The following is a 14,551-nucleotide window of genomic DNA, read 5'->3' as shown; positions in this document are numbered from 1 at the left end:
AGGGTGGGATATTTTTAAAAAGGGTAAAACTGACATTTTTATTTTATTGTTTTAATGCTAGAAATGATGCTCTTCTCCCTTCTGTTCATCTTATCTAGCTATGTTAACCTAGAAGTTGAGGGATAGAACTTTTCAATGTCCTTTCTCATCCCCTTTCCTGTCTACATTAAAATGGCAGAAATATCACTGAGTTTTTTTAACTCTGTTCAATTTTTAAAATTTTTAACCCAAGCCCATGTTCTTTGGAGAGACAATTAGTCAATATCTTTCTATGTAGGGTTAATAATCATTTTTATTACACTGAAGTAAATTGGATTTATTTCTTAGTCAACATATCAATCATTGATTGAGACGGTCACCATAGTAATTGAACAAGCAAACAAAGGATACATTGTGAATTTGGTCTGGGGGAGCAAGTTTATGCCTTCAAGTGAGTCTTGCCTCCTGATGATTGCCTGGACAAATCCCTGCAGGTTTTTTGGCAAGATTTCAGAAGTGGATTACCATTCCCTGCTTCCTAGAGCTGAGAGAGAGTGATTGGACCAAGTTCACCCAGCTGAGTTTGTGGAACACACTATCCCCTAGTTTCTAGCCTGGTACCTTAACTAGTACACCAAACTGACTTGTCTTAATCAAAATTATGCCTTCTCAAAAACACTACTGCTATTTTGTCCCTAGTAACAAAAATGACATAAAACAATGTTTGATACTTGCAAACTGAAGCTACATTTTTATGAAGATTCCCACTAATGATTTCTTGCAGAACAGTTGGTTTTAAGCAGATTTGATGCTTCCTCAGCAATTAAGATGGAACTACATATAATGAGGATTATAAACAGTTTATCCATAATTCAAATTTCCATACTGACCTATTTGTTCTATTGTTTTCCAAGGTTCTGCCACACTGCATCATTGGCAACAGCTTGCTCAGCCTCATCTAGGAGGCATCCTAGATCCAAGGCCTGGGGTTGTTACTAAGGGCTTCCGCACTCTTGATCTGGATGAAGTGTATTGCCTTAATGATTTTGAAGAAGATGAGTCAGGTGAAATTACATGCAAAGGCTTAACTACCTCGACACCGATTCAGCACACAGAGACCTCAGGTGAGAGGTCTCAGGTACGAATGACTGTTTCAGGCAGCAAGAATTACCCAAATCACTCTCAGAGGAGATGCAGGAACCTGCAACTGACAATGAAGGGTCTGGTGAGGGAAATCCAGCACAACTGCCATGTTTGCAGGATGTTGATAATTGGGCCATTCTTACATCTCTCCAGAGCAGCATCCATAATGTTGTTTCATGTTTAACTTCACAACAGTGCATACAAGAATTAACATTAGCCAGTTTCTGAAATGTGATTTCTAACTATTACTGGAGGTGGTGGAGGTTCAACCCAAAAGAAGTGCATAATCCCTATTTTCTTCTTCAGTTTGATGAGAGAAGGCTGTTAAAAGGATGCAATTCATTGGGGTTCTCAGAAAAAAGAAGCCAGTTCTTTTGGTTCTGGATTTGTAATATATTTTTTATTTTATTTTTAATTATACATTTATATTGTGTGTGAACAGAGTTGGTTCTGGGTATCATTCATATTAATCCAATTCACAATAACAATATTGATAATCTCTATCACATTTCTCAAATTTAAGTAATCCTTATTATATTGTTCAAACATACATATTCAAAAAATGCCTAACTCTTCATCTTTATCTCTACCTTCATCTATATCTTTCTTGTTCTATCTAAACATTTCTCTATCATATATGAACAAATTTAACTAAGTTCATTCATGTTGATCCAATTCACATTAACATTATTAATTATCTCTATCACATTAATCAGATTTATATAATCCCGTTACATTGTTTAAATATACATTAGAAAAAATGCCTAACATCTATAAACTTCTAACCTATTATTTTTGTTCATTCTATAAACAATTTATGTTTTAATATTTTCCCTAATTTTATATCTGCCTCTCTAGCTTATAATAGGCTACTTTAATATTTAAAGGGGAAATTTTTTTACCCATCATCTCTTCTCTCTTTTAGTGCTTCAATTCTTATCCATTTTTTAATTCGGCTCCCACACTTCTCATTTTTATCTCTATTTTCATCAATCTCTTTTTTGTTTTACTCTAAACATTTCTCCCAGTAGAATCTTGTACTGCCAATTCTCCCAATTTTCTGCCCTTATCCTAATCTCCTTATCAAAAGTATCTTCCTGTGTCTCCATTGTTGATTTATCTAGTTTTTCTCTTCTTCAAGCTGTTGCTTTATTTGCTGATTTTTCTGATCCATATTTTTTTCCTGTTCGTGTTCTATTTGTTGACTTAAGTGGTCCATTTCATCCAATTTTTCTGTTGCTTCCACCAGTTCATGTACATTTTGGCCTTTGTTTCTCATTCTTTGCAAAATACGCTCCGCTGTCTGATCCATACCATCAATTAAGTTCAAAATATTTTGGAACACCAAGGCCATCTCATTAAGAAATTTTCTCATTTCCAGAGCTGTTCCTTCAACTCCAGCCATAATGACAATAAACATAGAGTAAACAGTCATGCCTCAATAGAATCCAGTGTCCAGAGAGTCCAAGATCCTGCGAGTATGTTTTGATAAATAAGACTCTCTTTCTTTCTTTTTCTTTCCAGCAGATATTTATTTCACTCAATCTCCATTTCTTTCAAAACAAAATCAATTATCCAGATGGGACAATCCCAGCATTTAATCAGTACTCTGTTAGTCCAAAATATTTTCCAAGTTCTTTAAGTCTACTCTGTATTTTTAGTCTTTTATTCTAGTTTCCCAGGATTCCAGTTAATTTCCAGGAGTCCCTCCATCAGTAGATGGACCTCTCAACTTATTTTTCAACATATATCTCTATTTTTTAAAAAAATATTTTTCGCCACTTGCAAAGTTATTTTTAGTCTCTTCTCTAGGATTTTTTCTTATTCTTGGGGTAACTTTAAAAAAAAAAGAATTATCTCACCCAGCAACAGTCTCTGTTCACTGCTCTCTTCGTTCCTGCACTGTCTTGGGTATTTTGGCTGGCCCCTGCTTCATGGTAGCCAGAAAAGCCAGTTCTTTTGGTTCTGTGTTTGCATGAGTAGGTGACGGTTTTGCAGATTGCCATTCTTTTGGGATTTGTGTTGTAATGCTTATATTCTAAGATTATTATTTAATGTTTATCTAAAGACAAAATAATTGAGAGTGAATGGCAGAATTTCAGCATTATCTGATAAGAGTTCCTTGAAATCAACCACTTTGATTCTTAGGATAAAATTACATACTAGCTAGTCATTTGGACCACAGAGGAGCAAAAAGGTGTAAGCTGCTAAGACTTCATATGTCAGTTCTTTCCTGCTAATTTGTTGCCTTAATTTTACCAAATGTAGCAAATGAAAAGGCATCATAGCTGAACACCTGGGGGTATCCAAAAAAATCTTAGCATATTGTTGAAAAAAAATGAATTCTAAAGACACAGAGCTCGAATATATATATTGTTTTTAAGCTTTCTCAAATGACCTTTCTAAAAATAGTTATTTCCCAATGTCTCAATATTTTGAGGGCACTGAAATTCAGCACTTCAACATAATTTACAATAGTACATAACATTGTCATAAACTTATCTCCATAGTAACATTTTCTTTTCTTATATCTCCTTCCTAACTTCTGTTTCTATTCTCTAGCCATTGATAAAATACCTCCCACGTCAGAATACATTCAGTATCTTCTCTGTCCTTAATGATAAGTGTTAATCCGTCCATTTCTGCACATTCCATTATTTTCTGAATTACCCTCTCATCTGACGGGATCTCCTCACTCTTCTGTTGTTGCGCAAATACAATCCTAGTCGCAGTCAGTACACGTAAAATCAAATATGTAGTCTTTTTGTCATATTTTTCTGGTAGGATGCCCAACAAAAATGTCTCTGGTCTCAATTCAGTATGTTTCTCTGTCATTTTTTCCAACCAGGTATGTATTTTTGACCAGTATGGGATACGTCCACCACATGTGGTAGTATGAGCCCGATATTTGGTTACATTTCCAACATTTTGCTGATCTGTCTTTATACATTTTAGCCAGCCTTGTTGGTGCAAAGTGCCATCTGTAAAACATTTTATACAGATGTTCCTTATAAGCGGTTGACATTGTCATTTTTACATTCCTATCCAATAGTTTTTGCCATTTAACTAATTCTGTTCCATGTCCGAAGATTTTAGCCCAAGCGATCATTGTCTCCTTTACCTGCTCACTTTCTAATTTGATGCTCAATAAGTAACCATATAATTTCTTTATCAATTTCTCATCTGTTCCAATTAATATCTGGTCTAATTCTGTTGGTTCTTTATTAAAGCCATACATTTTTGCATCTTTCTCATAACGTGATTGTATTTGCGTTTGTGACTACCATGCAATTTCTATTCCTTGCCTACTAAGTTCCTGTTTAGTTTTTAATTCCCTTTCATCATTCAAAATGTAATTGTATCTACAATTTTTTCCATTTACATTGACAATATTAGGGTATTTCAAATAGAATTTTCAAATAGTGTTTTTTTCTTTATTTTAAGCCAAACAGATAGCAGTGCGTTTCTAACATAATATCTCTGGAAATAACTATGTATTTTGTTTTTCCCATACCAAAGGAAGGTGTGACAATCTAATTGGAGATTATGCCCTTCTAACATTATTAGTCTTATATGCCTCAGATTGATCCATTCTGTCTCCCACATGAGCACCAAGGCCTAGTAATATAATTCCCAATCTGGCAGTCAAATCCCTCTTTTTTCTTGGTTTCCTACATTTTCATACCTATCCTTGCTATCTTCCCTCGCCAAACAAATGTTAGTATTGTTTTGTTTAATTCCTTAAAATATTTTTTCTCCAATTTTATTGGTATAGTCTGAAATAGGTATAGAATTCTTGGCAAGATATTCATTTTTATGGTTGCTATTCTTCCTGACAGTGAAAATTGTGGGTCCTTCCACTTCTCCAAGTCCTGTTTAACTTGCCTCAGTAATTTCATATCTTCTTTAATTGTTGCATACTTCGCTGTTAATTGAATACCTATATTTCACTTTTTAAACATCTGTATGTTAATTCTTTCCATTAACCTTTTTTATATGTCTGTGACATTCTTAACTAAAATCTTTGTCTTATCTTTATTTATTTTCAGTCCCGCTATTTCCCCATGCTCTTCTATTTTTTTAATAAGTTTCAGTCCAGTCTCTAAGGGGTCTTTTAATATAAAAACTAGATCATCAGAAAATGCCTGTAGTTCTTTTTTGATTTCTATTCCTCTTATTTCTTCGTCTTTTCAATATTTCAAGTTAACACATCCATCATCAATATAAATAGTAATGGGGACAGTGGACATCCCTATCTTGTGTCTTTCTTTATGTCAAAATTCTCAGACATGTCTCTGTTTACTATCACCCATGCTGATTGTTTACTGTAAATTGCTTTGACCATATTAATAAATTTCTCCCCAAAATCCATATATTCTAATTGTACCAACATAAATTGATAACACATTATCAAAAGCTTTCTGTGCATCTAAGAACAGGGCCATTTGTTTTCCAAGTGTGTCTCATAATATTCCAATGCGTTTAAAATAATTCTCACATTATTTTTAATCTCTCTTTTTGGTAGGAATCCATTCTGATCTGGATGTATAAAGTAATTTTAAGCCTCTCTGCTATTATTGAGGCATATATTTTGTAGTCTGCATTCAATAAAGATATTGGCCTGTAGTTCTTTATGTATGTTAGGTCTGAATCATCTTTCGGAATAAGGATAATTGCCTTCATCCATGAGTTCGGTATTTTTGCTTCCAGGAATACTTCATTGTAGACTTCCACCATCACTGAGCTTAGTAAAAAGCTTCTAGCTTTTTATAAAATTCTGCTAGTAGACCATCCATGTTTTATTATTTTTCTGTCTCTTAATTGCTTCAGTCACTTCAAACATAGTTATGCGTTAACATATCTTTAACTATATCCTGGGGAGATCAGACTGTTCCAAATATTGTTGTATTTTGTTTTCCACAAATTCCTACTTAACATATAGTTTCTCATAGTATTCTTTTATAATAGCTTTTTTCTCCTCGTTTTGATAATGAAATGTGCCTTTCTCAGCGCTTAGATCATGTATCAGGTTTTTTCCCCTCTCTTTTTTCAACTTATAGGCCAACCATCTACCAGGTTTGTTCGCATTTTCAAAAAAGTTTTGTTTTGGACTTTTAATTTTGAGTGCCAATTCTTCTTTCTCCAATAAGTTCATTTTATGCTTTATTATATCTATTCAATTTTTCAATACCTTTTTTTGTGGTTCTTGTAGTTCTGGTGCCGGTCTTTTACATTCTTCTTCTAACATATTCTTATCTTGTTTCTTCTTATTTTTCTTTCCCATGTATGTTATGGCTAGTCCCCATGTGAATGCCTTAACAGTATCCCATAAATAAATTTCTTCCTTCCTATCTTCTTTTTTTAAAAAGTCCATTTCTTTTTCTGTCTTTTGTATAAATTCTTTTTCTTGCAGTATTGCTTGGTTCAGTGTCCATCTCCATTTTCTTTTTTGTCCTTTTTATGTAACGTTCAAATATACGACAATAAGCATGTATTTTTCTCAGCCTCTGTAAATTTAAAAATTTTTGTAGATGTACTAAGATCAGGTTATTATATATATCCTATCAAGGATAAACAATATTTTAGAATGTAGTCACATCATAAGAGTCTAAACAATCACAGATATGTTTCTTGTACATGTTTAATCATGACAATGTATTGAATATTTTTAATCTCACATGATGATGTTGCAATTGTATTTAATTTTGGATTGCTTCTATGACTGTTAATTGATGCATGGCATTTTCAGTTTGTGAATTGCTTTGCAACCAGGGGGCTATCTATAAAGTATATCATATGTCAGAAGTGAAAAAATTAGCATAGATTAAACAATCTGTGATACTGAAAACAGGAAGAGTAATGTTGACAAAAACATGTTGCCTTTCCCATATTTGCTTCCTCGCTCTTGTCCTACAAGAGGTCATCAGATGCTTTTCATTTTTGTTTCTGCTTGCAATTTACACAGGCACATCAATTTTCCTTAATAATCCTTCATTCCCCAATACTCAAAAAATATGTTTGATAGGATCAGAATCTGTCCTTATTTTTCTTATATCCACTTCATTTTTCTGTGTTCTACTTAGTATTCATATATTATCCTCACTCTATGCAATGCTTATGGTTTTTTTTTAGAAATTTGCACAATAAAAGTTATACTAATTACACAAAAATAAATTAGAACTTTAAAGCAATATAATTTGAAGGAATGATGGAGATCAGTTGGTAGGAATAAAACAGTATGAAATAATAATAAGAGATATTCCTCGACTTATGACCATAATAGAACCTATGCATAATGTTCTTATGTCATGGTCGTAAATAGATCAGTCACATGACTAATTTGATTTTACAGGATTTTTTGCAATATCATTAAACATCATGATTGTTAAATGAATCAATGGTTTGCTGTTTTGCCAAAAACTGAAAGTAAATGCTGTTTTTCAGCAAAACTATTGTAAAACATATCACATGATCATGGGACACTTCAAAGGTCTGTAAATGTAGCTCTGTGACTACATGCTGAAGTAGTTGCATGGCTACGAGGGACTGACCATTGAAACTTCAAATCTGTGACATAAGTAGCCCCAAAATAGGTCTTTTTAAATTTTGGATGATTACTAAGCAATTAGTCATAAATTTAGGACTACCCATATGGGCAAAAGTGATCATATGGGCCATGTTAAAGGACTTGGAAAAATATAAAAAGCTTTATGAAGTTACAAAACTATGTGCCAGACAAGCCAATGGAAAAACTTTCTAAGTTAGTACTGCCAGTCTGCTTTATTTTTTTGTGCTCTAATATGATCCAAATAGATTGTCAGTGGAATTGTTTCGATGTCCAATCTCAGAAGACAGACTAATATATTTGTAGATAATTAGGTAATCAATTGCTATTCACAATATCAAATATAGTTTAATCCGAAGAATACCAGAAAATGGTAACTGTGGCCATAATCTTTTCACAATCACTACTAGTACCGTGGCTAAAATAGTTTAAAGTCCCATAAATTCCCCACACACACAATTATTTGTATAAGGATTATTCCTTGTAGTATTCTGTCTTGTATTTTTTGTTATGGATTGCACCAGTAGAGGCTAAGCCAATTTCGTTGTATACATGATGTACAATGACAATATAGGCTGCTGCTGCTAATATTGTTGTTGTTGCTGCTGCTGCTGCTGCTGCTGCTTCCTGCAGTGGTACCTGCTGTATGGAATAGCCTTTATCCAGAGGGTCTTTACCTTCTTAGCCTTTTGGAAGGCAATGAACCCCTAGCTCAGGGGTGTCATTGAGGCCCGCATCAGCCTTATAGTTATAATAATAATAATAATAATAATTTAATTTGTATACCGCCCTTCTCCCGGAGGACTCAGGGCGGTGAACAGGCAGATAAAATAAAGACAATACATTCAATAAAAACAATATTATAAAAAACTTATTCCAATAGCCTAAATTTAAAATACAATACAAAATATAAAATAAACCCCAATAAAATCCATATTTAAAACCCTATTAAGCCAGTTGCCCTTAAAGGGCCAGTAGCCAGATCACCATGACTAGGTGGACATGGCTGGATGAGCATGGCCGTCTCAATGCCCCCCACTGGACACGGCTGACTTGGGACATCTGGGTCAGGATGGAATATGTTGCACCAGCTAGCTTCACATGGGGACAATTCAGTGCCCCACAAGTTCTTCGCCTCCCCAAGCTGCTGGCAGCTAAGCGTATGCACACACACACACTGCATTCCAAGTTTGAGGACTTTTATCCACAGAGAAAGGAGAGGTCTTCTCCTCAAGCCCAGGCATGATTGACAGTTTGTAAGCTCAGATGCAGATAAAAGTCTCCAAGCTTGGAATGGTGTGTGTGCACAGCACGCCAAAGAAAACATTCTCCCAATTCCAGACATCATTGGCATTTCCCTCTCTGGTGCCCCCTCCCAGCAAAGCAGGAAGCAGAGAATGACGCTGCAACATCATCTTCTGCCTCCTATTGGGTGCCAGGCAAGGCTGGAAGCGGGGAATCTGGAGGTCTCCAGTGGAGGAAGTTGAGACCAGGACAAGCACCAAAGCCTAGTACACCAGAGGACCTTACCATCCCCCTCGGTCAAACATGTCAAACACAAGGCCTACAGGCCAGATCTGGAGACAGCAAGAGAAAGTGGTTAGATCTGGCCCATGGGACCGCCCTGGAGACAGCAAGGGGCCACCCCGCCACCTTGCCCCTGTCCCTGGGCACACGGACAGGAGGCGGCGAGCGCACAAGGCCTGGTGTCCCCTGTGACCATCTTGCCCCACAGGCTGACTGCAATATAAGTCCTTCCCTTTCACCAGGACATGAGTCCTGTGCACTCTCTGCCTCTTGTGTACATGCCCACATGGGATGGGATGGGGCTGACGCAGCAGGGGTCAGCCCCTCGCTGTTTTAAGAGTGGCTCCACAGGACAGATCTAATCATATCGCAGACCAAATCTGGATTTGTGTTTGACATGTCTGACCTAGCTAAGTGCAGGGCCAGGATGGAAGTTGAGCCCAGCACCTGTGGTGTTATATAGCAAGGATTCCCAGTCCTGGGTCTGTGGACTGGTACCAGGCCACACAAAGAAGTGAAGCGCTATCTGTGGGATGCAGGCAGCATGTGAAACCACACCCCCTCTGGCCCACAGAAAAATCTATTTCCATGAAACCGGTCCCTATTACCCAAAAGAGTGGGGACGCTTTGATATAGAATTACCGTAGCACATTGGCTGGTGTGTGATAGATTTTTAACTGGTGGTTTTTATTTTTAATATATTTGTAATGGACTTGAAGATTGTTAGCCACCAGGGTTATCTTTCATTTGCCATGGTTAATAAGCCAATCTTACGGTTATTAAGTGAATTATATGGTTGTAAAATGAATCTGGCTTTCCCCATTAATTTTGCTTGTTGGAAGTGCCCTGGGAAGGTTTCAAATAGCACAGAATCAATGATTCTGTGGCACGACAAAGCAAGAGACCATAAGTTCAAATCCTGCCGTCACAATGAAAGCCAGCTGAGTGAGTTTGGCCCATCACTATCTCTCAGCCCAATCTACTCACAGGGTTGTTTTGAGGAAAATAGGTGGAGGAAGGTATTTTGGATATGTTCACTGTCTTGAATTATTTGTAAAAATAATAAAGGCAGTATAGAAATAAATAACTTTGAAAATATATGCCACTTGCCAAGCCCCATAAGACTATGGGGATTCTGCAATAGTCATAACCGCAAGAAGTGGTCATAAGTTATTTTTTTCAGCAGCATCATATCTGAAACAGTTGTTAAATAAATAGTTTTAAGTTGAGGACTACCTTTACAGACTTGCATGAATCACTCAGTTGTAAGAAAGCACCAGCTTTAATCCAAAAATATATTCCTGTGAAAAGAAAGGTTTCCTGCACTCAATATTGGCTCTGCCAAAGTTTCACAAAGAAGAACATGTGTTGGGAGAAAAGGACAGATCTTTTCTGAGTGTTGGTTGTCTCCTACACTGCTTTCTATGCTCTTCTGGATGATTTCCAAGCCTTGTAGAGATTATTTTCAGGAACATAATAAATTACATTATATTCTTTTCAGCACCTCTAATTTTTTTCCAGTTTGGCTAAATTTATAAATTTTTTCCTTTGAAACATGAGAATATCTGTTTCATTGCAATACCTATTGCAATACCTAAATAAGCTATTTATCTTATGTTCAGCTATTTAGAAATTTTTATTAATTGATTGATTTAATTACTATCTGGTACAGCAGCAGGTGTTTTATTTCTGTTTCAGATGGAGGTGGAAAATAAATGCTGCAGATGGGCAATAGTGGATCCATAATAATTAAGCTGGATACAAAAATAATACATAATAAGTGATCCAAAGCTACTTGTATATGGCAGAGGTATATGAACCTCCAGATTATCAATTTAGTTAAAGAGGAAATTATAGTCAACTCTTTCAATCAAGGTATGAGTGTAGTAGGTCCTGCCTTAATTAAAGAAGAGAATGATGGATATTCTGTATTAAAATCTTACCTCATAACAGATGTTTGGAAATGTTTCATAGCTTGATCAAAGATATCTAAGGACATCTGAAAAATAGCTATTAATGTCCACCAGGTTAGAAAAGATTATAATACTATTTCTAAAGGGTTTAAATTTGACCAGTCCACTGTCAGGCAGATTGTGTACAAATGGAGGCAATTCAACCCCATAGTTACCCTCCCCAGAGTAATGGTATAAAATATTCTGTCTCAAAGAACCTTAGGATAATATCGAAGGAACTAAAGGCTTCCTTTATATCAGAATATCAGTGTTTATGAGAATAGCATAAGAATAATACTGAACAGCAATAATATGCATGGCACAGTTGCAAGGAGAAGGCCACTACTCTCCATAAAAGATCATTGCTGCCCATCTATTGCTTGCAAAAGATCATGTGGATAAGCCAGAAGGCTATTGGAAGAATTCTCTTTGGCAAAAGGCACATCCTGCATTCCATCATAAGAACTTTAACCCATCTGTGAAATGTAGAGCACTATCAAGCTTGTTGGATGAGAAGTGAAACATCTTTAAAGAAAAACAAGTCCAGTTGCCTATTGAAAAAGCACTTTTGGGACAAGCATGACCTGGATGACTGAGAATCTCCAAAGACGAAGAATGGTTAAAGCAGAGGAAAGTTATTTTGGAATGATCAAATTAAAGACCTTAGTCCTAGAAAAATGTAGGAGGAATTGAAATGGCCAGTTCATGTAAGGAAGCCCATCAACATCCCTTGAAGCTGCTCAAATTGAAGCTGCTCTGAAAGGAGGAATGGGCTCAAATTCCTGCAAGCTGATATGTCGGATTGATCAACATTTATCAGAAACATTTAATTGATGTTAACACTGCCCAAGAACAACACACCAGTTACTGAAAAAAAAGTTCACATAGTTTTGCCACATGTAAACATATAGCTTTGGATCATTTTCCTCAATAAATCGGTGAACAAATATAATGTTTTTGACTCACTTGTTTAATTGGGTTCTTTATATAATTTTAGGACTTGCTTGGAAAAATGATTGTGTTTTAGGTCATATTGACACAGAAATATTACAAATTCAAAAAGGTTCATAAACATTTAAGTACCACTCTGTACTATTATTTTTGTATCCTAAAATTTATTACTGTCTCTGGATCCATTACTGAATCAAAGTGATGGGATATATTTGCCTCGATCAATGTAAAAGAAACTGAAATATATGAATTCTAGATATTGCACATTTTTGTTAAGAGTTGATTATATCTTGCCCATAAAATAAACCTGTTAATATAGATTAATATTTACTTCTTACAGAATTAGCACTTATCACTTCTTTATCCCCATTCAATACTTCTAATAATGTAGCAATAAGATCAACTGAAATACTTTGGCCACCTAATGAGAAAGAAGGACTCACTGGAGAAGAGCCTAATGCTGGGAAAGATTGAGGGCAAAAGAAGAAGGGGACGACAGAGAACGAGGTGGCTTGATGGAGTCACTGAAGCAGTAGGCATGAGTTTAAATGGACTCCAGAGGATGGTGGAGGACAGGAAGGCCTGGAGGAATGTTATCCATGGGGTCACGATGGGTCGGACACGACTTCGCAACTAACAACAAAGATCAAATAGTAGCATTTGGATTGCTTAGAATTGAGGCAATTTAGCATGATATATTGTTGCTTTTCCTAAGTGATATTTTATACTATTGGAAATTACTATACCAGAGTAATAAATAGAAGTAATACTTCCTGTTAGTGGCCACCCTAAAGCATTCATATCTGCTGAGAGTCCTTACAGTAAGGACTGCCCTTGTAAAACAAAAGATGTGACAAGTTAACAAGATTCTTCTCATAGATATTAGTATATTAGAGGAGCTAGATAACTAATTGCACAGATCACACATATTACTTTTTGATCTGTTAGTTTGAGAATATAAAAGTTCTTTTAATATATAAATGCAAATAATGTTTTCTCTTTTTAATGTAGTACATCATCCTGGAAAGTGCATGTCACAAACCAACTCCACATTTACCTTTACCACTTGCCGTATTTTACATCCTTCCGATGAGCTCACACGAGTCACACCAAGGTAAGGGTTTTCAGAGAGGTGTTTTAGTTTCTAAAAGTACAGAAATATTAAGTGTAGTCAAATAAGCAAGAAGAGTTTAATAATCGTGTTTGACACTGTCTCAGTTTAATTTATATGTATGCAGCCATTCAGAATCTGTAAATTTGTTTTAGTTGATGTACACCTGATACAAGTAAAAAAAATTAGGATGTCACTCTTTTAATACATGATGTTCTAACCAAAAACATTTAAAAAAACGTTCTTATGCCATTGCAATTCTCACTGGCAGAGTAATAGAAAATGCCTCTTTCCCACTCTTGTTCACACCCTCTTACTACTTCTGTTACCTCTTCTTTTCTGGCTGCCTTCCTGTTGCCTCATGTCCCTATTTGCAGGACAAAAATTGCAAATTCTCTGAACCCTCTCCCTAATGCATGTTTGAACGGCTGCCATAATTACATATGGCAGCCGTTCAAATATGTATGAGGAAGTGGACCAATCAGATACTGCTTTTTGGTATACTTTTTAGAGTAGAAGAGAATTATGTCCCCTCCTGCTTTGCTGCTCAGGGAATCTCACTAATTTTGTGCTACAGACCCAAAGAGAGGACCTGATTGGTTCACCTTTCTGCCAACTCTTCCACTTTAGCACTTAGAAGCAGCAGTAAGGCTAATGGAAATATTTTAAAACAAAAATGCAATAGCTGAAATCTTCTCTCTGAAAATACATATCTGTATAATGAAATAGAGCTAATGAAGAATGTTCACAATTCATATTAAAAAACAATTAAAAAGGTAAAAACAGTGCCCCGTATGCTCCATAAAAGCTTGTGAACAGTACTTGTGAAAATAGAATGGTACACCAATCCCTCTGATCTTCTTAATGCCACAGGAGGTTATCAGATGATGCTGAAATATCACTGAAAGAGGTGTGTTGAAATGTTTTACTATTTTTTCACCTTTCAGGAGAGTTAAAGAATGAAGATGGGAGCATAAATGTTTTATTTTTATTTTATTTATTAAATTTTTATGCCACCCATCTCCCCTATAAGATAACTGAGCAACTGTTCCCAACAATATACTCTCTTTATATCCTTAAACAACCCTCTCCCAAATTCAGCCAGTTTTGCTGAACCTAAGCAGTAAAATCTCAGCATGAGAGGATACAAATGGTATGCTGGAAGGATACACACGAGTGCAAATTCGGGTTTCTTACTTTTGTCCTGTTTATTAAAACAGAAGCATGCTTCATGTAATATTCTCTATTAAATGGAGATATATTACTAATTTTAATTCATTTTTATACTCTGATAGGTTTGTAGTTGATGGTCATCTGTATTGT

General features: G+C 35.7%; 1 protein-coding gene across 11 annotated transcripts in view; it reads left to right on the top strand.

Annotated features, from left to right (window-relative positions):
* Positions 1-14,551, top strand: part of TRAK1 (trafficking kinesin protein 1) — a 438,997-nt gene that overhangs the window by 381,413 nt on the left and 43,033 nt on the right. For all 11 annotated transcript variants that reach the window (XM_058184206.1, XM_058184203.1, XM_058184202.1 and 8 more), the window contains 2 exons: positions 894-1,103; positions 13,129-13,231. In XM_058184206.1, coding sequence (XP_058040189.1) covers positions 894-1,103; positions 13,129-13,231 — 313 coding nt within the window. The remainder of the gene's footprint in view (positions 1-893; positions 1,104-13,128; positions 13,232-14,551) is intronic.

This window comes from Ahaetulla prasina, chromosome 4, assembly GCF_028640845.1.
Source record: "Ahaetulla prasina isolate Xishuangbanna chromosome 4, ASM2864084v1, whole genome shotgun sequence".
In the NCBI taxonomy this organism is placed as follows: Eukaryota; Metazoa; Chordata; class Lepidosauria; order Squamata; family Colubridae; genus Ahaetulla; species Ahaetulla prasina.
Note: the sequence above shows the minus strand (reverse complement) of the source record. Positions and strands in the feature narration are given on the sequence as shown.